The sequence below is a fragment of the Salminus brasiliensis genome, chromosome 18 (assembly GCF_030463535.1).
Source record: "Salminus brasiliensis chromosome 18, fSalBra1.hap2, whole genome shotgun sequence".
NCBI lineage: Eukaryota > Metazoa > Chordata > Actinopteri > Characiformes > Bryconidae > Salminus > Salminus brasiliensis.
Genome location: NC_132895.1, coordinates 33,496,033 through 33,523,186, shown reverse-complemented (window position 1 = coordinate 33,523,186; position 27,154 = coordinate 33,496,033). Strand labels below are relative to the sequence as shown.

At 44.2% G+C, this 27,154-nt stretch overlaps 1 protein-coding gene across 2 annotated transcripts in view; it reads right to left on the bottom strand.

Moving 5' to 3' along the window:
• Window positions 1–5,447: 5,447 nt before the first annotated feature.
• The window catches only part of col5a1 (procollagen, type V, alpha 1), a 93,099-nt gene continuing 71,392 nt past the window's right edge, over window positions 5,448–27,154 (bottom strand). The window contains exons 42-66 of one of the 2 annotated variants that reach the window (XM_072662620.1): window positions 26,732–26,839; window positions 26,156–26,263; window positions 24,526–24,579; window positions 24,203–24,256; window positions 22,805–22,912; window positions 22,431–22,484; window positions 22,187–22,294; window positions 20,596–20,649; window positions 20,071–20,178; window positions 19,519–19,572; window positions 19,267–19,320; window positions 19,112–19,165; window positions 18,866–18,919; window positions 18,561–18,668; window positions 18,389–18,442; window positions 18,219–18,272; window positions 17,970–18,077; window positions 17,272–17,325; window positions 17,108–17,143; window positions 16,949–17,002; window positions 15,887–16,148; window positions 15,482–15,594; window positions 13,282–13,350; window positions 8,802–9,035; window positions 5,448–8,404 (exon numbers count right to left, since the gene is read on the bottom strand). In XM_072662620.1, the coding sequence (XP_072518721.1) occupies window positions 8,258–8,404; window positions 8,802–9,035; window positions 13,282–13,350; window positions 15,482–15,594; window positions 15,887–16,148; window positions 16,949–17,002; window positions 17,108–17,143; window positions 17,272–17,325; window positions 17,970–18,077; window positions 18,219–18,272; window positions 18,389–18,442; window positions 18,561–18,668; window positions 18,866–18,919; window positions 19,112–19,165; window positions 19,267–19,320; window positions 19,519–19,572; window positions 20,071–20,178; window positions 20,596–20,649; window positions 22,187–22,294; window positions 22,431–22,484; window positions 22,805–22,912; window positions 24,203–24,256; window positions 24,526–24,579; window positions 26,156–26,263; window positions 26,732–26,839 (2,265 nt within the window). In that variant the 3' untranslated portion in view covers window positions 5,448–8,257. Of the gene's footprint in view, window positions 8,405–8,801; window positions 9,036–13,148; window positions 13,218–13,281; window positions 13,351–15,481; window positions 15,595–15,886; window positions 16,149–16,948; window positions 17,003–17,107; window positions 17,144–17,271; window positions 17,326–17,969; window positions 18,078–18,218; window positions 18,273–18,388; window positions 18,443–18,560; window positions 18,669–18,865; window positions 18,920–19,111; window positions 19,166–19,266; window positions 19,321–19,518; window positions 19,573–20,070; window positions 20,179–20,595; window positions 20,650–22,186; window positions 22,295–22,430; window positions 22,485–22,804; window positions 22,913–24,202; window positions 24,257–24,525; window positions 24,580–26,155; window positions 26,264–26,731; window positions 26,840–27,154 lie in introns of both variants that reach the window. The other variant, XM_072662621.1, reaches the window with a different exon arrangement.

Sequence of the window (27,154 nt, the reverse complement as noted above, 5' to 3'; positions counted from 1 at the left end):
TAATAATCAGGGTTCAAACCGAGTTCTTTTTTTAAAGTTTTTGATCTCAGACGATTTAAACAGCCAGATCGGTAAAACACATTCAACGATGTCGAGGTCTGCACTCTGGGGTGGTCTGTGAAAAGCAGCTTCTCTCAGCAAACCCCCAAAGGGTTCTTTGAGCGGTTTCATTGAAGAACCACTTGATGGAACCGAAGGTGGTTCTTCTACGGCTTTGCTCAAAGAGTCTTTTATAGGTTCTTTGCTGGTGATGGGCTCCAAGCTCCATAGAAGAACCACTTCCAGTCCCAAAGGAAGAACCACTTTTGGCTGCAGGAGAACCATATTTGTCCCTCTGCTCCATTTCCAACATGGTTCTTCCATGGTATTGCTCAAAGAACCCTATGTAGCTCCTTTATTTTTAAGAGTGTAGAAGATGTGCTGATATTAATACTGAGCGTCAACAGATGCTGAACACCAGCCAGGTGGATCTACAAAGAATTCTTCCAGCGGTTCCATAGAAGAACCAGAGCACTTTTTTTAGAACCGAAGGTGGTTCTAAAAAGCTTCTATGGCTATCGGGGTCAGGGCTGGGTGCCGAGCTCAGAGGGTAGTGTAGAAAAGCCTCTGACTACAGAGCTCCAGACCTGCTGCTGTTAGAGCTTAGAGCAAAGGAGAACCGACCCCACATTGTCCCAATACTTTTGTCCGTATGATGTCAATAGGAGTAAGCAGGGGGAAAAGGTGAGGGGTTCCCCGACATGTTCTCAGTTCTAGCTGCCAGAAAGACGTTCATGTCTAAAGGAACTAAGGTGACAAAGAACCGGAGCGTCTGCCACACCGAATGGTGCTTTATGGAACTCTGGGAGTCCGAGCTCTGGTTCAGTCAGGTTTACGCTGAGGACTGATTACTCAATTACTTCAATCAAACCTCTTCTTAAAGACGTACACACACACACACACACACACACACACACACACACTTCCGGCCAGACACTTCTGCGCTGCTGTTGACAAACTCGATCTAATTAGTGTACACTCGCTAGCGCTGGCACCTTGTCAAATAAAGCCTTTGATGAGGGAGTGCCAACTCTCCTGGGCACTGCCAAACGTATGCCATCTCCTGCACCTGTGTGTGAGTGTGTGTGTGAGATGATGGAGACCATGCACTGCATGTCCTTGTAATGAAAGGACTGCCAATAGAATAGGACTCTCTAAACTTTGATGGGACCTTTGATGGGACCTGTTGGCACCTCCTAATTGCCTCCTAATGCCAGGCGTGGGCTATAGAGGGGGTATAAAGCCCCCCGGCATTGAACTGTGGAGCAGTGGAATGATGGTTGGTGCTTTTGGATGGGACGAGTTGGGCAGTTGGTTACGATGGATGGTAGCATCTCAGAAACGACCGTGGAGGCGAAGGTCTGCCGAGAACGGAGGACTTCTCGCACGTTGAGCGCCTCCCAGCGGCCGTTGTGGGGCCGTCGATCCGAGCCAAGGTTAGCGGTTTCCACTATTACGCAGGTAGCTGGTCATCATATCCTGATGTGACCGCGATTTACTCCGGTCAACACCTGTCCCAGGCTAATGACACCTACGGTAGCTTCACCCTATCTGATTTTGAGCAGCACTCCTGCCTAATTCACCTCCCTCTCCCTGGAGTCCAACATCATACGCCGCATGCACACCACACATTTACACATCAAACACAACCCCCCCCCCCTCCGCCCGCCTGGCTGCCTTGCTTTTCACTCCAGAAAAAAAAAACTCCACCTTACACCACCCAGCGGGCGTAACCGAGGCTTTGCTTGATGGTACCTTTCAAATGCTAGAACACTTTCCCTGCCGTGTCTCATTTCTACCTGCGGAGCCTGTGAAAGACATGCTTTCCGTCTAGTTATGTGGAACAATCATCACCGCGGGGTATTGGTCAGCCTCCCAGGCGGAGATAAGAGGCCTTGGTGTGGCCAGTAAGCGAGCGAGCACCTCATGGACGAGTGCATGTTCGACGACTCCCGGCGTGTTTATCGGTGGCAGTGTTTATATAGGACCATATAAATGGGCTGGGCCAGTTGGCGGCGAAGGCGGTTTTAAGGGGTCCTTAAGGTCCATACGCCTAATTTTACACACAGGGTAGAGACACAGCTGGGGAGGCACTGGCAAGCATTGCTCATGCGAGTGAAGACAGCTAACAGCTAACGCCTGTGCGAGGAGCACTCTCTACCTGTCTGGAGAGAGCACGGCCAGTTGTGCTCTTTCTGACTCTGGCTGCTGATGGCAAAACGGCATGGCTCGGGTTTCAAACTCACGACCCCCAGACTAGACTAGCGGTCAGAACATTGGTCATTGTTGCAGGTAGTAGAAAACTGTCTTTGGTTAGCTTGGTAGGTCATGTTAGCAACAAATGCTAATGCTTATGCGTCCGTTACCCAAATAAGATTTGGTGCATGAAGTCAAATATTATATGGACAAAAGTATTGGGACACTCCGTTCCCATCATTTCCTCCTACATCAAAGGTATTCCTGCTTTTGTTGGAGTAACTGTCTCTACTGTCCAGGGAAGGTTTATTGTTTGTTACTAGATTGCTGTGAGGATTTGATGGCATTCAGCGACAAGAGCATTTGTTAGAGGTCAGGATGTTGGATGGATGATCGTCATCCCACCTCGTCATCCCCAACTCATCCCATCCAAAAGGCTTTACACCCCCTCTATAGCCCACGCCTGGTGTTAACCAGCATGGTGCCTACAGGTTCTTCAAGGCTTCCCTGCTCCAGTGAGTCTAGTCTATTCTAGTCGCAGTATTTCCTCTATAGGGACTAGACAAGCTGTGTATGTGCATTTGCACATCTGTCAGCAACGAGTGCAGTTTAAAGTAAGGGTGGTCTCTACGATAATACCAGTGGGTTCAAGCTGGCTCACCATGCTGCAAAAGTTGTGGCCAAGGCCCTGCGAGTAATAAAGGTGGTGAAGGTCTACTGACGTGCAATTCGTTCCCAACAGTTACAACAATTAACCCAGTTAACCCACCGACGCACATTTATTTGGATTCTGACAATTAAGCCCATTATGCTAAATGATTTCCTGTAGGACAAATGATGAAAGCCATGAATAAAAGACGTTAGGCTCACCTGCACCCGCCCTTAAAAAGAGACTTTCCCATCGGGAATTGTCAGGATAATTAAGATCAAGAACAGGCTGCGAAAGCGACCCGTAATTCCCAGTCTTATTAAGGCGCCCCTGGTCCTGGTACAGCAGTGTGAGGGCACGGCAGTATGAATATGCTAATGCTACATGCTCTGCTAGCTTCCCTTGCAGCCCGAGCTGCTTTATATGGATCTAGGCCGCGTCAGGTCCTTAAGGAACGGAGTTCTAGGGACCAGCGGTTCGCAGCAATTACACATCGTTACCAGTGTTTTACACCACCTTCTCCTTGAGCTGTGTGAGCTTCGAACTGTTAAAGCTTCAGTCAGGAATGGCTGGAACTGGTGGCTCGGATTTTGGTACAAAGAACAGCAGACAGAAGCTCGGTGGGCTGCGGTGGAAAATGAGAATTTCCTTCCAAGAAGGGCAACAGTGGGAGGCGGGAAAAGGTCTGGATCATGATTCACGGCCAGTGAAAAATCATCCGAGCATTTGGGACAGGCAGGAAACGAAAAAAGGGGCAAGTTCTGACGTTCTTCAGGTTAAACAAGGTCCGTCAAGCTCAACCCAACCGCCCCGTCACGGAAAATACGCTCGATCCTTGAGGAACTTCAGTTTAAAACTGTGGAGGAACCTCTTAAGATGCTTTGAGGAACCTTCAAGGAAACCTTTTCTTCTTGAGACGTTCCTCCACAGATTCAAATTGAAGAACCTCCAAAGGTTCCTCGAGGATCTTAAACTTTTAACAGGGAAGAACTTTATTTCCCGGTCTGTTCCCTGTAGCGTACAAACAGGTGCTAGGTCAGGAACCTGACCACATGAGAACCTATAGCCATTATAAGATGACGTTTACCACCCTGTCACGTTTTCTCGTAAATATGGCTCGCATGCCTCGAGGATAATATTAATTAGGATTTTATGCCTGACGTGGGAGATGTAATCTTTTTTTAGAGGATGAACATGTTTTATTTTGTGTAACAAGAATAATTATGTCGCATCCCTCAAGCAGGTAACGAGATTCAGCTGATTGAACACAGCCAGGCATAAATGCAGCCAGTGATGCAGAATTTTAGCAGCAGGTTTAGAATCGGCGTAGTCGGGCAAAAGGTTTGCGCGAGCATGCTAAACCAAGAAAAATCAGAAGAGATGAGGAACATGCAGTTAAAATGTACCCAGACTAGGTCCTAGAACATCATGGAACCATTATCTACAAACAGAGAAACCTAGGACTGTGGTTGAATCCTCCTGGGTGTGGCTGACCTTCCAACAGCAGCGGAGTGGTCGATTATGTCACGACAGGTTCCAGGGGAACATAGAGGAACTCCATCATCAGCACCTGCACAATCCCACCAAAGTCTTCTGACCCTTTATATTCGTCCTAAAGCTGATACTGTGGGTCACTGTAGGAACACCATGCCATCTTTCAAACACGGTGGTGGTAGTGTGACACTGTGGGGATGTTTAGCTTCCTCAGGATCTGGCTTGTTATCAAAGGAAGCATGAATTCTCCTCTGCATCAGAGAATTTGTAAGCGTCCGTCTGTTCATGAGCTGAAGCTCAAACATAGTTGGGTTTTGCAGCAAGACAATGATCCAGCATAGGCATTCAAACCCTGTGCTGCAGAAACTGCCAACAGTGAAGCATGGTGGTGGCAGCAATAAGTTGTGGAGATGCTGTTCCTCAGCCGGGACTGGGCTTTTTTTTTTTTCAGATCTGGGTGAGTGTCTTCGTAGTTGTACTCCAGACAGATCTCATGATGCCTTCTAAGAAAGGTTGGACACTTGCCTGAATTCCGGCTGTAATTAGAGGTTTAAAATGAACGGGAACACTTACAAACGTCTAAGAGCTCTTTAGCAAATGTAGCTGTGTCCCAAAGGCTAGGCCAGAGCCAAGGTAGGCCAGGTCCTCGGTAGGACTAAACAATGGCCTGGAAGGATACACCAGCTGCGTCCTCCGTAGGCTGCATTTCTGGAGTCCGTCACCTTCTCGGCCCCTACGTCACAGAAGGCTGTTCCTCGGCTGCAGGCTAGGCTTTGGAATGCAGCTAGTTTCAAGACTTCGGAAAACATTACCCAAATAGTTCTGCAAAAACTTCGTAAAGTGAGCGAAAAAAAGGGTCACGTGTTACATTCACCACAAAACCCACCCTCCGCCCAACCCTCACCCCCCACCCTCGCCCCAAAACCACCTACCCTCCACAACAGGAAGCAATGGTGACCGGTGGTCTGATGACCAAATGGCTTCGTCATTAAAAAGCAACAGTGATCTTCAGCTGATCTTCTGCTGTTTCTGGATCAGGGATAAAGAGTGTGGGTCATGGTAACACTACTGGTATCAATTAACATTTATTATTGTTTTTTTAAATAATACAATAAATATACTACAGAAGAAACATCATCTTTGGTAGAGAGTTACAACATCCTGGCTCTCTCTCCATTTCACAAGTAAGGATAATTCAGTCTGAGCACTGGAAACGTTTATATATTTTATATAGAAAATTCGTCTGGGCCCAAAATCAACTGCGGGGGTATGGCGTTATAACGTTAAGAGGAAAAAAAAGCTTTCGTCATTTTCATGCATACAGATTTTTTTTAATGCTTCAAAAGACATACAAAGGGTGGGTGGCCACAGTAAACTTGAATTTATTGACACAAAACCAATATATCTTCTATCCTCTCTTACACAGGTTTAACAAGACCTTAAAACAGACGAACAAATAAACAAATATTACAAAAAAAAACCCTAAAAAAAAAAAAATACAAATTAAAAACAGAAAAATATGGCAGCATCACTGCTGGTTTTTGGAAATTTACAGAAATGTGTGTTTTTAATATAATAGACATTATTTTGTTGACAATTTGTTTTCGTCCATGTTATTAATCGTCTTTAAGAAGCAGTTCAAGTCATATTTAAGATGAATAGAAATTAAAAATGAAAAAAAAGAAGGAAAAGAAAAAAAAAAGGTTTGGCAGTAGCCGGCGTAGTGGTGTAAGCTGACGTAGAGTGCTTAAGAAACATCGCTAGTGGCAAAAAAGAAGGCGGAAATCGCAACAACAACAAAAAGAAAATCGCAAATAAAAAGTGTGAATAAAACGCAATGTTTAAAAAAAAACAAACAAACAAACAAAAGAAACAATAAAAAACTGTTTGTCATCCAAGCCTCTAGTGTGTAATGTGATTTGTCCTATAGGTCCTAGAGGGAAAACCTATCCTAGTCTAGCTACCACATGCGTACACAACCTTGCGTTAAAAAGTGACGATTGTTTTTTATGCTCGGCTTTTACGTGAAGTGTGCTATCTCTGGCAGGAGAGGAAAAGATGTTACGAATGTCCTACTGCTCCTCTGGACTCTTTCGGACCTTTCAAGATGCTTTCACCCGTACCTGCACTCGTTTCCGTTAGTGGGAGAAAAGCTCCAGGACACACCGTAAAACGGCGACGGCAATAGCGAGAAATGTGCTGTGGAGGACTACGTTACGCTACGTTGCGCTACGCTACATAAATTAGCTCCTAGTCTGAAGCACCTAATTACAGATCGCGTACTGCATGTTCGGCGACATCTTTTACGCGTCTGGGCGGAAAAGGCTAGTTAAGGTTAGTTACGATGGAAAAACAAAAAGTGTCGTTTTTTTGTAGGACTATGAATATGAGTGGATCGGCATGCATAAAGATATTTCCCCAAAAAAGAAAGAAAAAAGGAAAACAAAAATATGAAGGAAACTGAGGACATGGAAATCAGCATCGCTGGCGAATGGAAACAAATAAACGAACAAATTAACGAACAAAAAATTTAAGCAAACAAAACAAAAAACAAAAGGAGAAATATATATTTATATATAGATGTATGTATATAGCACCACAGGCAGAAGGAAATAGCACCTAGTTTACAGATAATGTGTTTCCTCAGTGACACTGTCTCCCATCTTGCATGCCTTATTATTTTTAATCTTTTTTTTATTCCCGGGTTTGTTTTTTTCCTCGCTCCGACAGACGCAAGAGTGTTGAAAGAAAAAGGATAAAAGATGCAATCACTCAGACGCTCAGAGAGCTCAGAGAGCCTGCAAGTCTGCAAGGTAGTTAGGCGTGACTTCAACTTCAAAAAATGAACATTTATTATTATTATTATTATTATTTTTATTATTATTGCTCACATGATGATTCGGACCCTTTTATTGGCATTGAAGTTAAAACAAAACCAAAAAAAAAAAAAAACGTAAAAAAAACCCCTTTAAAATATCATCATCAATTCTGGGCGTTTCCTTTATTTTGTCGTTGTCTTTTTTTTATTATTTGTTTGTTTGTTTTCGCCAAGGCTCACTGGTAGATTTGGTCAAGGGAGAGCGTATGGAAGTGTCCTTCTCGCCCAATGGTTCACATGCACGTTTTGAAGCCAGAATATATATAAAAAAAAACATCCAGAAGAAAATATACAAAAAGTACTTACAAACATACAAAAAAATATTTATATATATTTATATATAAGCGCCATTCCCGACGGGATGGAAAGACAAATATGCACAAAAATAAAAAACAGGAAGCTCGTCAAAATGAACGGAAATTAACGGAAGACTAGGTGGCAGTAGAAACACGAGCAAGAACCATGTGGGGAAGCTTCCAACCTGAAGGAAGAGCATCATGGGAAGACTAGATCATGGCTGCTCAATACTAAGTCTATACAGCATGGGTGGTGATGTGTGTGGGGGGGGGGTCAGAATATGGCACAAAGAGCGGGGCGGGGCATTGGGGGTAGTAGAGGGTTCAAAGACACAGACAGAGAGAGAGGGAGAGTGAGGGAGTTAGCTAGCTAGCATTCGACTCATCCAGTTTCAAAACTTGCATGTGACGGGAGAGGGTACTTTGAGGTTCAAAAGGTTGCTGATCTCCGATTGATCTTCCGCGAACTGATTGATCTTTCTGATCTGCTGTGTTTAGAACTTCCTCAATTGCTTTTATCCTTTCTTTGATCTGCTTGGAAACAAAACTTTAGAAAACTTTACAAAATCGTTGCCTTTTTCCTTTCTTGTGTTTTGTTTTCTGAGAGGAGGAATACGATTGGGTTTTGGTGGTGGTGTTTATTTGTTTATTTGAATTTTTTTTGGAGTTTTGCTCTTTTTCGGTGCGCTCAGTGAACAAACAGTCTTAGCCGATAAAGCAGGCCGGGCCGACCTCAAAGCCGAACTTCTGCGCGGCTCCGCCGAAGTCGTTGAACATGATGTCGACGAACGGTACCTGCTCCACTTTGGGCGTGTTGATCTCAAGAACAGTCTTTTCGTAGCCCTTTTTCAACTGCGGGACGAGAGGAGGAGGAGGGTTAGGACATACGTTCTAAGACACCATTACCTAAAAATGATGGGGTTTTATCGGGTTAAGGAACCTGACGTGAAGGTTCCCTTCTACAGAAGCCAGTTCTTGCCAGAACGCCTTGCTCGGGTTCAGTTGAGTGACTGTGGGGTTCTTTGAGCGAAGCCATAGAAAGAGAAGCCAGGTTCTCCTATGGCACTGCTCAAAGAACCCGTTAGCTCAAGGAACCAGAAGTGGTTCTATAAAAGTTGTGGAACGTGTGCAACAAAGCAAAGAACCCAAATCACTGAACGGTCGGAAAATAGGGTCGCCGAGACCCTGACACTGAGCGGGGACTAGATATAGAGAATCATCCTACTGTCCCGCCAGCTGTTTAACTCACCGCGCATCCGTCCACAGCGGCTCTGATGTAGGGGTTGTTGTCATAAGACATCTCCTCGTCGTTGGAGCCCAGGAACCGGATGGCCTTGTCGTACGAGTCCAGATCCTGGTCATGCCAGGCTACGGACTGGTAGCAGTTGTAGGTGAGGTTCTGCCGGGCGCTGGCACTTAGCAAGCGCAGGAACGTCATCTGGACCACGCCGATGGGGTTTCCTTCTGCGTCCGCGTAGGAGAGCTATGATTAAAAAGATTTAAAAAATAAACATAAAAAAGGAAAGGTCCGGGTTCGAGAGTCAGAGGCAGGGTCATTTGAAAACTACACATCACACCTTCCTTTAATTCATCTGAGAGGTCAGACTCCCGTAAAAGGTGGAAATGGACTAAACGCTGGCATTATTCCCAACAGATGGGATAGTGGGCTTGAAGTTGAAGTCGAGTCTGTGAAAGTCTGAGCGAGTCTGAATCGAGTCTTTGTGTCTGTGCAAGTCAGAGTCTGAGTCGAGTCTATCAGAGTCTAAGTCGAGTCTGTGAGCTGCAAGTCTGAGCCGAGTCTGTGCAAGTCTGAGAGTCTGTGTAAAGCTGAGTAGAGTCTGTGCAAGTCTGAGAGTCTGTGCGAGTCTGAGAGTCTGTGCGAGTCTGAGTAGTCTGTGCGAGTCTGAGTAGAGTCTGTGCGAGTCTGAGTAGAGTCTGTGTAAAGCTGAGCCGAGTCTGTGCGAGTCTGAGTTGAGTCTGTGAGAGTCTGAGTAGAGTCTGTGCGAGTCTGAGTCGAGTCTGTGCGAGTCTGAGTCGAGTCTGTGCGAGTCTGAGTTGAGTCTGTGAGAGTCTGAGTTGAGTCCGTAAGTCTGTGTGAGTCTGAGTTGAGTCCGTAAGTCTGTGCAAGTCTGAGTCGAGTCTGTGAGTCTCTGGAGCGGGAGTTCATATTGAGTCTGTTAGCCGTGAGTCTGAATCGATTCTCTGGCAAGTGAGTCTGAGTCGAGTCTCCTGGGTGCAACCCTGAGTCAAGTCTCTCAGATTTGATTTAGATTTGTAGTGGGAGTCTGAGGGTCGTGATTCAGTCGACTCTAGGGTGCGAGTTCAGGGTTGGTCTCTGGGGTAAGAGTGTGGTTTAAATCTCGAGTCTTTTGGATACGAGTACAAGTCTAGTCTCGAGGCTCTGGCAGACGAGTTGAGCCTCAAGTCAGATCTCGAGTCCTTTGGATTAAAGCCGAAGTGCTGAAGTCTCAAAGCTCTCAGAGTCCAGCTCTAAACCCAAAGACTTGCAGGGAATCACTTTTTGCACTACCTGACAGGAGGGGACATGGACGGGGACACGGGCGGGAGACAGAGGTCTTTACCTTTGTCTTTGCTTTTCTAATGGTTTACCTGCAGCGTGACCGCGGCCTATCAGAGCGCAGAAGCTTTTTTCTTGTGACGGCGAAGGCATAAATGTGTGCTTTCTTATTACTGCAAACGTGACACAAATACATTTATTTCTATATTTATATTTTTTTATAGCTTGAATTTTCATTTTCCTGTTTTTTTATTTATTCATAAATAAATCATTTAAAAAAATATTTTTACATTTTTATTATATTTATATATATTTTTTTATTTAACATAAAGGCATTAAAAATAAGAATAGTCTTTAAAATAATGACATTTACTCAAAACTATTAATACATTAAATGTTTATTCATATGATTTATTACTATATTAATTATTGTATATTTGTTAATATATTATATTAATATATTAATTAATGTATATAAATACCAATATATATTCAGTAAATATCCTTTTTAATTATTACAATTATTTACAAAAATATATTATTTTATTATAATAATTGTATTATTATAATTATTTTTTTTATATATATATCTTTATATATATATTTATATCTTTATATAAATTTATATCTTTATCTATATATATATTTTTTTTTATTTATATATATATATCTTTTTATTTCTTTCTTTTTTAATTAATGAATTAATTAACTTATTTATTTATTTATAGCCTTTCGCTATTGGGACACACCCAACGCCGTTCTCAACTTTACAAAATTAGTAATTTTGCGAATTAGGCCCGTCCATCCGTCCGTCCACCCGTCCGTCCACCTGTCTGTCCACCTGTCCGTCTGTAGGTGTGGTGCATTGCAGGACCAGGTGGGTTCATTTAAAGTTCTCCATTAGAAAAATAAAAAACACCTAATCAGTGTTCAGATGTTTCTAATCTTCACTGAGGAACCATAATCCACATAAACAAACAAACAAACAAACAAACAGACGAGGATTAGCTCTCTCTACCCTCTCTCTCTCTCTCTGTGGTGTGATGCAACATTTGCATTGTGGGAAATATGCAAATGTTTGTTTTCTCCATACCAACCCATGTGAGAAACCTCCATCTCCTCCTCTCCGTCACACATACATGGGACTGACTGTGAGAGCGAGGCGCATGCAGTAAACATGCACACACACACACACACACACACACACACACACACAGTGTGAATTTATACTTACGTGGGCCTGCCATCACACACTCTTAATCGAAGACCTTGCACATGCAAGACTGTATGACACACACACACACACACACACACACACACACACACACAGACTGGACTTCCTGACTGTAACCAAGATACACATGCATACATTATACACGGTATGGACAAAAGTATTGAGACACCTGCTCATTCACTGGTTCCTCCTGAATGTCCAGGGAGGGTTTTCTACTAGATTTTGGAGCGGTGTTCTCTGGAATGATGACTGAATGCAATCAAATCCTCACAGCCTTCTTCCCTGGACAGTAGAGACAGTTCGGCCAACAAAAGCAGGATCGGATCTTTTTAACAGCCTTGATTTCAGAAGAAGCAGTGAACGAGCAGGCGTCCCAATACTTTTGTCACAAAGTCACGGTACTGTCGTGAGCAGGCTAAGGCTACAGGTAGCAGCCAGGACGCTGTCCAGTCAGCGTCTTGTGTGTGCTCAGGTGCATACCCACGTCCTACCCAGTTTCCCGCCTTGCGTGAACATCCAGCCCGTCGCTGTGGAAACGCTACCTCGCATTCGCAACCGCAAGTCAGCGGTGGCTAGGAACCCGGGAAGTGACCGACTCGGGCTGCGGAGCGAGGCTCGGCCACCTCGGAGTGACCTTCCCAAGCTTACGGCTGCTGAGGACAAGGCCGGCGCGGTCAGTCCGACTCAACTAGGGGAAAACTACTGACCCACGCACTTCACTAATTTCCCAAGGCGGCTTCAGCGCTAGGCTAGTTTTCTACGGTGCTCAGCACTTTTGGAGAAACGGGAGGCCAGGACTGATTGGGGTCGGAATTCCAAAGGCCTGTTTAGGCCCTGTACGGGGGTCCAGGTTTCAGAACTGACCACGCTGCCCTCAGCTCGACCGTAAGCCGGAGCGGTCGCCACCTTTTCTGCCGTACCTGTGAGGAGCTCGTGCAGAACCAGCCATGCTCAGCCATAACCGGAACCCAAGTGCTCCATTCCAGAGCTAGAACCATGCAGAACCACAGGCCCCCAAGAGACAGGGCCACAGAGCCGTGGTGCCATGGAACCTCGGATCTTAGGAGCTTCAGAACTTCAGATCTGGGCTGCCTTGCGGAACCTACAGTACAGTACTGTGCAAACGCCTTAGGCCACCTGAGATGTCTGTCTGGTTTGGGCTAATCGGGCCTAATTCAGTGCCAGCTTCCTGTGGCCGAAACGGGTCACACGGGATTGAGAGAGTTACTTTATTGTATAATTTATTTATTTATTTTTACATTTTAATTATTAAACACTACAAAAATATTAAATATTTAAGACTTTTTAAATATAAATACTCAAATATTTATTTAACTATATATTTTTTCAAACTAAAAATACAAATATAATTAAATTATTATATTATATTTGATATATAAAATATTAATAAATAATATATATAAAAATATAAATACAAAAATATTTTTAAATAAAATAAGAAACATTAAAATACATTAAAATTAAGATATTATAAAATATATATTTTAATTTTATATAGATTTAATAACATGAACTAATTTCAAATGAAATCTTTTGGGGCAAATTTAAAACATGATTAAAAAATGATGCAAGGATTGTTTACAGCTTAAATGAAGTAGGAGTGGGAATCTAATCTACAGTAACACTAAAGTTCTACGCCACGGTTTTTGGGTGGTCTAAAACCTTTGCATGGTACTGCACAGAACTTCGGAACCACAAAGCCGTGGAACCTCAGAGCTACGGAACCGAGGGGGCTCAGAACTTCAGAACCTCAGGAGCTCGTGAGGGGAACCTCGGGGCCGAGGCCGTGTCTCTTGCAGCCTGTCTCGCGCCGTGCTACTTACCATTGACCCTCGCTTGTAGCGACTATACCAAGTGCCTGGGCTGTCTTTGGGCCAGCGAGCCATTTTGCTCTGTAAAATAGGAGAGGGCTTCAGGAGGAGGGATTTGGGAGGAGGACAGAGGAGGTGCGCTTACCAGTTTACCCCGTTTGAATTCACTGTACCAGGAGCCCGGAGTCTCCTTCACCCAGGAGGTTAGCCTAGTCTGGGACACCAGAGCAGGAGAAAGAGAGAGGGAGTTAAAAACATAGAGAGAGAGAGAGAGAGAGAGAGAGAGAGAGAGAGAGAGAGAGAGAGGGAGAGAGAGAGAGGGAGGGAGAGAGAGAGAAAGAGAGGGAGGGAGAGAGAGAGAGAGAAAGAGAGAGGGAGGGAGAGAGAGAGAAAGAGAGAGAGAGAGACAGAGGGAGAGAGAGAGAGAGGGAGAGAGAAAGAGAGAGAGACAGAGGGAGAGAGAGAGAGAGAGGGAGAGAGAGGGAGTTAAAACAGAGAGAGAGAGAGAGAGTAAGAGAGAGAGAGGGTAAAGGAGTGGAGGGGGTGAAGGAGTGGAGGGGGAGTAAAGGAGTGGAGGGGTAAAGGAGTGGAGGGGGGGTGAAGGAGTGGAGGGGGGTAAAGGAGTGGAGGGGGGTGAAGGAGTGGAGGGGGGGTGAAGGAGTGGAGGGGGTGAAGGAGTGGAGGAGGGTGAAGGAGTGGAGGGGGTAAAGGAGTGGAGGGGGGTGAAGGAGTGGAGGGGTAAAGGAGTGGAGGGGGGGTAAAGGAGTGGAGGGGGATGAAGGAGTGGAGGGGGGTAAAGGAGTGGAGGGGGTGAAGGAGTGGAGGGGGATGAAGGAGTGGAGGGGGTGAAGGAGTGGAGGGGGATGAAGGAGTGGAGGGGGGTGAAGGAGTGGAGGGGGGTGAAGGTTCGGGGGAAATGTAAATACAGTTGATTGTAATGCGGACCAGGAGGCGGCCCTCAGGGTTACAGTCACAGTAATCGAACCCTGCTCTGATATTAAACTAAACTTTAATGCAGTTTGTGATGAAGTGCTGAACTGAGGGTCTCCAGCTGGACTGAAGCTTCGGTGGGTCGGAGGGTCTCTGCTTTCTGCTTCAGCTCTGTGATCTCACCTCTTTGTGCTACCGGGACCTCGACAAAGCTATATGTGGGAAACTATATAAAGCACTGTTTCTAATAATCTCTACGCTGTAGAGCAATAACACCAGCATTGCTGCCATATGAAGGAGCTCTATCTCAAACTGAGCCTGAATAATAAAAACTAAACCCAACATAAAAGCAAAACTTCACATAGTGCATAAATACATAACACTACAACTATAAATACACTCACAACACAAAGTGAAATTATACTGAAATAAATAAAAACATTTTAACATGTAAAAGCTATAACTATATCTTTTTTACATTTTTATTTATTTGTATATATTTCTAATTCAGTTTTAACTACTACTCAAAATAAATACAAACTGAAAATGTTTTGAAACAGTTAAAAATGAACTATTTAATGAACTAAATAAGTATAACTAAACATTAAAAGCTATATATTTCAGTGATGACTATGATGACCTAAAATTGCAACTTAAAATAAAATAATTAAAATGTAAAAATGTATAAAAAAAATACAATATTTTAAAAGCTTAAACTATAATAACTTAACCAAAATAAATCAATGAAATACTAAAATCTGAACTAAAAAAATAAAATAAATAAAATAATAATCATAATCATGATGATAATAATAATAAGCTATTATAACTTGAAATTTTATCCAAAATAAATAAAAACATTCTAACATTAAAAGGCTATAACTATAACTTAAATAAATATTAAATAAATAATTAAATAAGTTTTCAGTAATGAGTATGACAACCTGAAATTGCAACTCAAAATAAAGAGAGGGAATTTAAAAAATATGATATTTTAAAAGCTTTAACCAATAATGTATCCTAAATAAATAAATAAATAAATAAATAATGAAGAAATTTTAACATTAAAAAATAATAATAATAATAATAATATTAAAAAAAAACTATTAGACCTATTTCTACAATTGTTTTTTTTTTTTTTTTTAGTATTTAAAAAAAATCTTTTAACTACAGTAAAATAATCAATTCTAACCTGAAACTGAAATGCAAAATAGGTAAAAAAAAAAAAATGTATTAAATTTGCAAATATCTATAATAATCTATAAAAACCTTAATAACCCTCAAACTCTCCTCGAGACTCTGTGTTTAAAAGGAATTGTGTTGGTTTTGACTGCGACTGCGCTGACGGCTGCCGAACCGCGGCCTGGCGAACCCCCGGCAGGCCCTCGGCAGGTGTGGGCTGTGTGCATGCTCACCCCTTCGCTCTTTTTGTCGGGGAAGATGCAGCTCTCTCCTCCGGCCGTGAAGTTGCAGTAAACCTTGAAGGAATCCCGCGAGCAGCCCTGGTTTGGATCAATCCAGTATTCACCTGGAAACCGAACACGAGCACAGGCATAACCATGCTTAGCATGACTTCCTCCAGACTCGGCAGAGCTGTACTGGCCAACAGGGTCATCAGAGGGTCCTATTCTATTGGCAGTACCTCTTCTCTACAGGGACTAGACAAGCTGTGTGTGTGCATTTGCACATCTGTGTCAACAATGGGTGCAGCTTAAAATAGCTGAATGCATTTATTAGGAGGGGCGTCCACAAACTTTTATTTTCTATTTTCCCTTTGAGTGTGTGTGTGTGTGTGTGTGTGTGTGTGTATCTCCACCCACCATCAGGGAAATCGGGGTGGCAGAGCTGCAGGTCTTTGCAGGTGCGGGCGGGGTTGCTCTGGGTGCCGAGCGGGTGCTTCATCTGCTCGATCTCCAGCTTCAGAGAGTTCAGGGAGCCGAAGATCTCCTCCATGCCGTCCTCGTAGTCCTTGTAGTTTCCGTCGGCCGCGTCGTCCATCAGCTGGCTGGCATCGATGTTCCTCCTGGCGCGCTTGGGGCTGGACTGGATGGGCAGCGGGTGGATGACGTCGCCTGGCGGACCCTGCGGGAGCAGTTAAGGGGGGGGTACAGTTAGGTTACCCAAATCGAAAACCCAAATGCAAAAGTAGCACAGTGTAGTACAGTAGTGGAACACAGGCTATTAATAATACCATTAAAAAAAAAGAATCAATATCAATTCAAATATTTATATATTTATATTTAATTAATGTTTTTGTGGCCAAATAAAAGAGTGAATTATTTTCAGGAATATTATTGTTGATTATTATTACTAATTATTAGTATTGATTATAATAACAACAACACATACAGTCTTAAAAAATGCAATATACTTATGTAATTATTATTTTTTAAAATAATATTTTTTTTTCGTCCAATGTACGTAATGTGTGGACAAATAAAAGAGATTATTACTACTACTAATTATTATTATTATTATTATTTAATAAAAATTAAATGTTCATATTTAATTAATGTTTTATTTATGTATTTATTTTATAAATTTTGATAATATTTACATTTTTGTCCAAGAATGTAATGTTTGGCCAAATAAAAGAGAATATTATTACTAATTATTATTATTGATTATAATAATGATAACAATACAGTCTTGACTGTATTGTACTGTACTGACTCATACATGAACTATTTGGACCCATACAGATATAGAATGAGTGCAACAGCAGTACAGTGGTGCAGTGTGGAAGATGCTAATTGGTGGGCTATAGGCTTCCATTGCTTGTTAGCTGCATTAGCCTTGCGGTTCCATTCAATTGGCCCAACCCCCTGAGCTTTATCGCATGCACATATATTATAAAATCAGCGGAAGTGTGTGGGACTGACCGGTGGGCCTGGCTGGCCTGGCATTCCTGTCTCTCCCTTCGGTCCAGTCTGACCCTACAGAGCGGGAAGGAGAGAGATGATCATATCTGATAATATTCATATCCAATAATATTAGTATAATAAAATCATATAATATTAGAGAGGGAAATAAAAGCTTACTGATGATCCTTTAGCTCCTTTAGGTCCGGGAGGGCCCTGCATGAAAGGAAACACACACACACACACACACACACACACACACACACACACAGAGGTCAGTTTACTGTCTAACCGTCAATCCCAGGTAGCAGGTCAACTAATCAGGTGATTGATAATAAGCCTACAGGTAATCCAGGGGGTCCAACAGGTCCCAGGGGTCCAGCAGGTCCATTGATACCCTGCAGACACAGAGAGAGAGAGAGAGTGTGTGAGAGAGTCAGAAAGTGCATAACGATTCAATTTACTTTGTGATTTGCCATGAATCAGTTCAATTCATTTAGATTCAATTTGATTCATTTAGATTCAATTCGATTCCTTTTGATTCAATTCAATTCGATTCAGCTGGCTTTTCTGGTAGAAATATGACTGGAGGGACTGTAGTGGAACAGGCTAAAAAAATTCATTTTTATAATTTTAATTTATTAATGTATTTTTTCCAATTAATTAATAGAAATAAAAATTAAATATATTTATATTTAATTAATGTTTGGGATTTTTTTGTTAATTTTCTTTTTTTATTTTGTCCAAGAATGTAATGTGTGGCCAAATAAAAGAGTGAATAATTTTCAGTATTATTATTATTATTATTAATATTACAGTAGTATTATAATAATATTATATTATTATTACTAATTAAATTTATTGATCATAATAACGACAACACATACAGTCCTAACGAAACACTGACTCATTGGGCCATATGGAAAAATTCACAGTGTCCTGTTCACTTTCATTTGTGATGATTTTGAATCATTTGAATCATTTGAATCATTTGAATTGAAATCAAATCAAATTGATTTGATTAAACGCTGTGCGACCGTACATTGTCTCCCTTAGGTCCGCCGGCTCCCTGGGGTCCGGGCAGTCCTCTGTCTCCCTTCTCTCCCTGCTCTCCAGGAGGTCCGATCAAACCGATCAGACCTGGGTGACCCTGAAATGCGCACACACACACACACACACACACACACATCATCAACACAGACATCAATAATCCATCATCAATACACCCACTGATCCATATCCGGCTCCGGTCAGTGTAATGTGAGGGGGCTGGGGGGGCGGGGGGGCTCACCTTCTCTCCTTTCACTCCGGTGTCGCCCTTCAGGCCAGGCAGACCAGGAGGACCCTGAAACAGAGAGAGAGAGTGGAAGGGAGAGAGACATAGAGAGGGAGTTACTGCAGCGGTCATGTACAGCAGGCATGTATGAAAATGGATGAAGGTGGGGTTTTTTTTCAAGGTACCATCGGTCCTGGTGGTCCGTCGGGTCCCGGTGAGCCGGGTAGACCTTGTTCTCCCTGAAATCACAAGAACAACAGTCAGAATTCCAGGTTCCGAGGGGCGTCTACACCTCTGTTTTTGTTCCATACCGGAACCTTGGAGAACCCCCTTTTTTTAGCGAGCGGCAGGACTCACCACTGGGCCAGGGATTCCTCTCAGTCCTTCAGATCCGGGTTTGCCAGGAGCGCCCTGGGGGCCGACGGGACCCGTCTTACCCGCGGGACCCTCCAGACCTGCCTCGCCCTAAAGAACAAGAAGCCCCAGAGAGAGGTTAACACACACACACACACACACACACACAGAGCCCACGGCTAGGATCTGAAACTAATGTCTGAAGTTCTGCAGAAAACTGTGCCTGAGGTTGTGAGTGTGTGTGTGTGTGTGTGTGTGTGTGTGTGTAAGAGAGAGAGAGAGTGTGTGTGAGTGTGTTTAGTCTTTACCTTGGCTCCTTTCTCTCCTTGCCGTCCCTCAGGCCCTGCTGCTCCAGGAGGACCCTAAAGAGAGAGAGAGAGAGAGAGAGAGAGAAAGAGAGAGAGATACAGAGAGAGTGAGAGAGATACAGAGGGAGAGAGAGAGAGAGAGAGAGAGAGAGAGATACAGAGTGAGAGAGAGAGAGAGTGATGTAACTGGATCTGTCTCCACCACATGCATGAAAGGCTACAGTACAGAGTAGCGCAGTCACTCACTCTCTTTCCTGGAGGCCCAGTCGGACCTGATTCTCCGGTCGGTCCTGGAGAGCCCTGCGGCGCACAGATTACAACAAATCAGTAAGAACAACAGTCCATTACCCACCGTCCACTGCTGACTGACCAAAAGGACGATGATTGACAGGGGAACTTACAGGCTGACCAGCCTCTCCGTCGTCACCCTTGTCACCAGCAGGACCATCCAAGCCCTGCACGAAGAAATGAGCATCAGAATGATTACACCAGCACTGCTAATATTAATAACTGCATATTATTATTAATATTATTGTTTCTTTATTTATAACATAATAAAATAATAATATACATTAATATATTATTATAATACAATTATATTATAATAGTAATAATATTAATAATGTTAGTAAGATTATAAGAACAGCGCTTACAGGCAGACCGGGCTCTCCGGGAGGACCAGGATCACCAGGGAAACCACTCGGACCCTGAAAAGCAAATAAAAATCAATCAAAAATGCCTTTTAATGTGTAATTAATTTTAACGTTTCAATATAATTGTTTCATAGTGGATACTGAATCATTCATAGTGGATACTGAACAATTCATAGATGATACTGAACAATTCATAGATGATACTGAACAATTCATAGTAGATACGGAATCATTCATAGTGGATACTGAATCATTCATACTGGATACTGAATCATTCATGCTGGATACTAAATGATTCATAGTAGATACTGAATAATTCATAGTAGATACTGAACGATTCATAGTGGATATTGAATAATTCATACTAGATACTGAATCATTCATACTGGATACTAAATGATTCATACTGGATACTAAATGATTCATACTAGATACTAAATGATTCATACTGGATACTAAATACCCGAGTAGAGCTGCTGTTCAGATCCACAGGTACATAAAGAGTGCGTGCTGTAGTGTGGACTGGGCCGGCAGAACCGGGCATGAACTCACAGGGCTGCCTTTAGGACCATCATCTCCAGGAGGGCCTTTAGGACCTGGTGGACCGGCAGAACCAGCTGGACCTGCTTCTCCCTTCTCTCCTCGCTCTCCTCTTGGACCCTAAGACCACATATTTGATGACATTAACAACAACAGAGCTCAAGCTCAAGCCAAAACATTATGACCACTCGTAGATGAGACGAACGTCATGTGACGTTCTAGGAGGGTGGTGATAGAACAATCGGTTCTGGATAGCAGAGACAGAGGCAGCACGAAGACCTTTTTTGTCCAGACGCCTGGACCATTAGAGCATGTCCCAAACAACCGCGACTGCCCATGCTGACCCCCGTCCACCATAAGCCCCGGAGGTGGCCTCAGTGTTCGGTACCCGTGGGATCGGACAGGACTTGTAATTGTCTTGGTTCTAGATACTTCAGGACACCTTCAGAGGTCTTGTCGAGGGACATGAGGTTTAATGTTTTGGCTCATTGGGGTAAAACAGAGGACAGAGAGAATGACTAGGGTTTGTTGTCGTACCGGAGGACCGATGTCTCCCTGCAGTCCGGGCTCTCCTGCTTCTCCGGCGTCTCCCTGCGGGCCGAGAGAGACAGAGAGACAGAGGTCAGTGAATGCAGTCAGGACTTCATCCATCATACTGTACACACACACACACACTCTGCTGACCCTTGCACAACCATCTATCATAATCTCGTCCCCTCATACCTAAACACACCCTCCCTGCTGACCCTCGCATAAACATCCCCCCCCCACTGCAGCGGCCTCGGGGCTCTGGACAGGTGGGTACACTACACTGAGGGTCCGTCACAGCAGCCATGTCTTGGCCTGAACTCTCGCTTTAACGCTTACGTAAGCCCCCACCACCCGTACGGCTCCCTCTCATACCTGTCAATCAAACCAGCCCACACCGAGACCAGCCACCTGCTAACATCAAGCAGAAGGTGGCAGAACGGCTCTCTCTCTCTCTCTCTCTCTCTCTCTCTCTCTAGCTCTCTCTCTCTCTCTCTATCTCTATCTCTCTCGCTCTCTCACGCTCGCTCATCCCCTCCTCCTTCTCCTCTGTCCTATCTGGAGTTTCTGAAGGCGAAAGCATCCAGATCGAGCCGATAGCCAGAACCTAAACCCACACACAGCTGCTGTTTACCTACAGAGAGAGAGAGAGAGAGAATGAGAGAGAGACCTATAGAAATGCAGAAAGGCACAGAGAGAGAGGAGAGAGAGAGACAGAGAGAGACATAGCTGTGTACCTGCATCCTGTAGCTACATCAACCATTGGTCAAACTGCTTAAGCCCTGCCTTCTCACCACCACTGTTGGTCTACATGTACCTGCTTCTAAACCCACTATTGGTCAAACTGCTTAAGCCCCGCCTTCTCACCACCACTACTGGCCAACATGTACCTGCATCTACATCAACCGTTGATCAAACATCTTAATCCCCGCCATTGGTCTACTTCCTCCTACCCTCACACACACACACACACACACACACAGCCCCCCCAGCCACAACTTCCTAACCACAGTGGACGCCCTAGTGTCCCAGTGTCCTACTGTCCTCCTATCCTACCCTATGTCTAACTCCACTGGCCTGTATTCTGGGTATTATCTGCATGTCAAGCAGGTTGTCAGGAAAAGTCCCCCCCGCCACCACCAATCTGAAGACCCCTGAGCCACAGGAGCTGCGGATGTGCCTCTGTTTACCGTTTCCTCCAAACCTTAAAGAAACTCCTAATTTCCCTTAAAACTGTTAAACAATAATGAATAAAACATCATCTGGCCAATTACGGTTCAGCACCCAGCTAAGGGAGACAAACAGGGCAGCGTTTTGATCTGCGTATTAAATATGACAGCTCTGAATATTAAAGTGATTAATAAAGGCAGGTCTTTTCACTCACACACACACACACACACAGGCTGAGCGGTTTCAAAGCAAATAAACAAGAGCTGGAAAAGATGAAGGCGGCGCCAAGCTGCTGCGGCTGATTGGGCTGTCTCCTGAAGGTCAACTCTCTCGGACCCGGCTCCCAGACGAGAGGGCGGCCGGTGAGCGGCCTTGATGCTGAATGCACCGGGCTGGAGCTGTGTGTAGAGAGGCCTCATCAACTCCTCACCTTCTCTCCCACTGATCCAGGGTTTCCGATGCCTCCTGGGGGGCCCTGGGGACCGTCGGCGCCGGGAGGTCCAGAGGGGCCTCTGGGACCAGGAGGACCAGGTGGACCCTGAGAGAGAAAGATGGGAAGAGATAATATAATAAATATAATAAATATATATATATATATATATATATTACATAATATTTTACTTATAGACTGTATATAGACACAATTAATATATATATATGCAAAGCTTTCATACCATGTGACCGACATCTCCAGTCTCTCCTTTCTCACCAGGGGGTCCGGGCAAGCCCTGTGGGACAACACAAGTCAGGTATGATCCAAATGGGTAGTAATACATTTTATATATGTATATATATATATTAGGCTGCTCGACCAGTATAATTAGCATGACCAAGGTGGTCAACCAGCAGACAGGTCAGCAAGTATATATATATATATATATATATATATATATATATACACATGCACACACACAATTATATATGGAGCAATATTATTATTACCATAATAATTATTAAATGTAGGTACTATATAATGAAATGCATACCTGTTACAGTGTGTGTGTGTGTGTGTGTGTGTGTGTGTATGTGGATACTTTTGTGTCCTCACCTGAAGGCCGACAGGTCCTGGTGGTCCAGGGAATCCTCTGGATCCCTCATCTCCTTTCTGCCCAAACAAACCCTGCTGCCCTCTAGGACCAGGCTCTCCATCAGCTCCCTACAGAGAGAGAGAGAGAGGCAGTGAGAGAGAGAGAGAGAGAGAGAGAGAGAGAGAGAGAGAGAGCTTCATATGATAAGCACTGCTCATTACCGCTGGTTTGGGATTTGGATTAGCAGTGAATATGGATTAGCTCATGATGAATGAACAGCATGCCTGCTTCCCCAGCCAATTCCCAACGATCCCAACGCCTTTCACAGTGAGCTAAACAGAAGCACCGCCAGACTGCCTCGCTCTGAAACTCTGAAACTCTGAAACCTGCACTTCCAGAACCCAATTCCAAAATGCCCATGAGGTAGGTCACTCCGAGGTCCAGCATTCTCGAGTGGCACGTTCAAAAAACGCATCGTTCCAGAAAGCCTCATTCCCGAAATCCGCTACTCCAGAGTATCACAGTGTAAAATGGATCAATCCAGAGAACCTCATTCCAAAATATTCCAGATCCCAATTCCAAAACGCCAAAAGGCATATGTTTCTGGTATCCATCACTCCGGAATGGCGCAGTCTAAAATACATCATTCCGAAATGCAGTCTAAAGGCCTTGATTCCAAAACACATCATTCCGAAATCCACTTTTCCAGAGTTTCACAGTCTAAAATGCATCATTCCGAAATGCTTCAGTCTAAAGGCCTTAATTCCGAAACACATCATTCCGAAATCCACTTTTCCAGAGTTTCACAGTCTAAAATGCATCATTCCGAAATCTACTTTTCCAGAGATTCACAGTCTAAAATGCATCATTCCGAAATGCTTCAGTCTAAAGGCCTTAATTCCGAAACACAGCATTCCGAAATCCACTTTTCCAGAGTTTCAGTCTAAAATGCATCATTCCGAAATCCACTTTTCCAGAGTTTCAGTCTAAAATGCATCATTCTGAAATTCACTTTTCCAGAGTTTCAGTCTAAAATGCATCATTCCGAAATCCACTTTTCCAAAGTTTCACAGTCTAAAATGCATCATTCCGAAATCCACTTTTCCAGAGTTTCAGTCTAAAACACATCATTCCGAAATGCGTCAGTCTAAAGGCCTTAATTCCGAAACACATCATTCCGAAATCCACTTTTCCAGAGTTTTACAGTCTAAAATGCATCATTCCGAAGTACCTCGTTCTACCATGCACAGTTCTGAAGACCCTAAACGCCTCATTTCCAAGAATTCCGCAGAATTCCGAAATGTCCTCTGAAGTGCTTTGGCTCTCTGATGGCGCTTATGGCTATATTAACATATATATATATATAAATACACACACACACATTAAACTGTGATTCAGACCAGCATGAAAATACTCACAGCAGGACCAGGCTGACCGACCGGGCCTTGGGGACCAGTGGGGCCGGGAGGACCCTGAAAACAAAGACAGGAGCGTGAAAAAGAGGAGGACGTCGGAGTGTGAGAGGAAAACAAAGCTGTTAGTCAGTGGCTTTTCTAACAGAGACTCGGGGGCTCCCAGCAGCGCAACACACATATTTATATTCACATCAGAAGTGCGAAATGGGAGAAATCGAAATCGTCGGGGGAGTCGTGAAAAAAACGGAATAATAATAATAACAACACAGACCAAAATAAACAGAAGCAGAAATGTGAGGAAGCTGGATAATCTGGGAATGACTCACCTGCTCTCCCTTATCTCCTTTGCTTCCCTTCTGGCCAGGCTCGCCAATCTCACCCTGGGGGGGAATAACGTTTGGATAACGTTAAAATAACATTAAAATAGCGTTAAAATAACGTTCACGGTAACATACTGACAACAAGGGGACGCGACTCCAATACCACGCCTTTACACAGATCAGCCAAAACATTAAAACCACCACCTGTCCATCTCCTACAGCAGGACATCTGCAGGAGGCCTTGTGGAGTCCATGCCTTGAGGGGTCAGAGCTGTTGTGGCAGGTGGTCTTAATGTTATGGCTGATTTCCCAGCAGGCATTGCACCTGTCGCACCTGTCACACCTGACTCACGTACCACACAGAGATCACCCTCCCACCTCTTGAACATTGCCCACACAACCATGCACACACACACACACACACACACACACACACACATTCATGCATGTTGCGGCCCACGCAAACTCTGTTGGGAGGGATTGTGGGTAATGTAGTTGGTGGCGCTCTGCAGAGTCCCAGAGCCCATTGAGATTCATAGAGGCTGAACGAAGATGGATGTTCGCTTTCATTCCTGCTAATGTCAGGTATACGTCATCGCTGCACCACACACACTGTATACACACACACACACACACACACACACACACACACACACACAGACACTACAGTCCTTTCCCCAATCCTGGTGTCCCCAATCCAATGGTAGAACGAGAATTACCTGAAAAATCCTCCCTATTCATTCAAGACAATCTTACATCTCATCAGGAGGTTGTGGGTTTGATCCCCGATGATCGAAGCAGTATCAGGACAGGGTTTCCCCTGCTTAGAACTAAGCGGATTGGTAAATGGTAGAGTGAGCTTTACATTAAACACTCTCTCTACTAATTAAAGGTAATCTGACTTCTCATCAGGAGGTTGTAAGTTTGAACCCCGGTGATGCTGATTCAAAGCAGGACTTTCCCAAAAGCCTCCTAGCGCAAACATTGTTAAATAGTAGAGCGAGAATCATATTAAATACTCTTTCTACTAATTTAAGATACTCGTCAGGAGGTTGTGGGTTCAATCCCCGGCGAAGTCTTAGCCTTTTTCTGTCTGGATAAGTAGCAGTTCTTGGCAGTTCTTTTTCTTTCCCTCCACAAGAAGAGAGGGACTTTGCAACCACAAGGTAATGATTTCTCAGTTGCGCCAGTATAGTGTTTGATCAGTGTCCTTTTGCGCAGTGCTCTTGTCCGCGTTCTGCTGATCTTTATGTGGACTCTACCCCTGTGTTCATTAATCTATTCATCCAGGCTTTCATAGTGAAACAGTACAAAATACAACATCTGCGATATGTTGTGGGTTCTAGGCCCATAATTGAAATAGCACATAGCCGTCGAATGTCATTTTCTAGTGGAAATATTGCATTTAATTTCACTTTATCTCCACAGATAATGGTACTATTACAAAGCTCTCTCGCTCTCAGAATTTAATTCTCTTCCCTTTGCTTCTCTAATGTTCGCCGTCTTTCATCCCCTCCTCTAATATTCATCTATCCCTCACCTCACATCACCCTCTCAACCTCCAGCTTGGTGCCCCACATTTCTCAGCGCGAGGGCTCCACTAAGCGCAACACAGTTACAGCGTTTATTCTTTCACCTTATCTCCGTCTTCTCCTGGAGGTCCGAGAGGGCCGGCAGGTCCGGGCAGACCCACAGGACCCTGGATACCGTCTCTACCAGCGGGGCCTTGTGGTCCTTTTTCTCCCTGCAGAAAGAAAGAGAGACTTTTAAATCAAAACGTCAATGTCACTCGACCACACTGTGCGTCCCGCAACCTGCTCGTCTGAAAATCTGACCTTCGTCATCAGGGGCTTAGAGAAGGACCTGATGTTGCCAAAGCGACCAGTGACCTCATTATTTCACTTGATACTTTGCTGCTCTGGTCGGATTCCAAGCAGTAGGTGGTGTTGCTAAGTGGTTGCTGTGGGATTGCTAGGTGGTTGCTTTGGTGTTGCTATGTGGTTGCTATAGTGTTAGGTTTATGCAAAGTGGTTGCTTGCGGGTCATAGCATCACACTTGGTTGCTATGGTGTTGCTAGGATGTTGCTATAGTGTTATGTTTTTGCAAAGTGGTTGCTAGGTGGTTTTTATGACATCACGCATGGTTGCTATGGTGTTGCTAGGTGGTTGCTATAGTGTTATGCAACAGGTCAGAAACCAGGACAGGACTTACCGGTCCTCCTTTCTCTCCGGCTGGGCCTGGGGGTCCCTGAGGTCCTGGGCGTCCTGGGAGACCGGTGGGGCCTGCCGGGCCAGCTGGGCCGCGCTCTCCGGGAGAGCCCTGGGAGACAGAAACGATCAATAGGAGGAGGAATCTCAGCGGCTTCCGTTTGCCTAAAAGCTGCACGTCCTGCGCGGCTGCGCGAGAGCTCGCCACCGACTGATTGGAGCGATGGAGATTAAAGTAATCAGCATTAATTCTGGAGCGGCGGCCCCCCCAGGACAGCTGCTCAGCGGGGGGCTTATTGATGGCAGCGTATGTGCTGAGTGAGAAATATCGATCGCGTACATCTGCTTATCCTCACTTTTAATGTAATCCCCAGAAAATGTAGTTATAGAGATGCTAAGAAACGAGCGAGAGACATAGAGAGAGAGA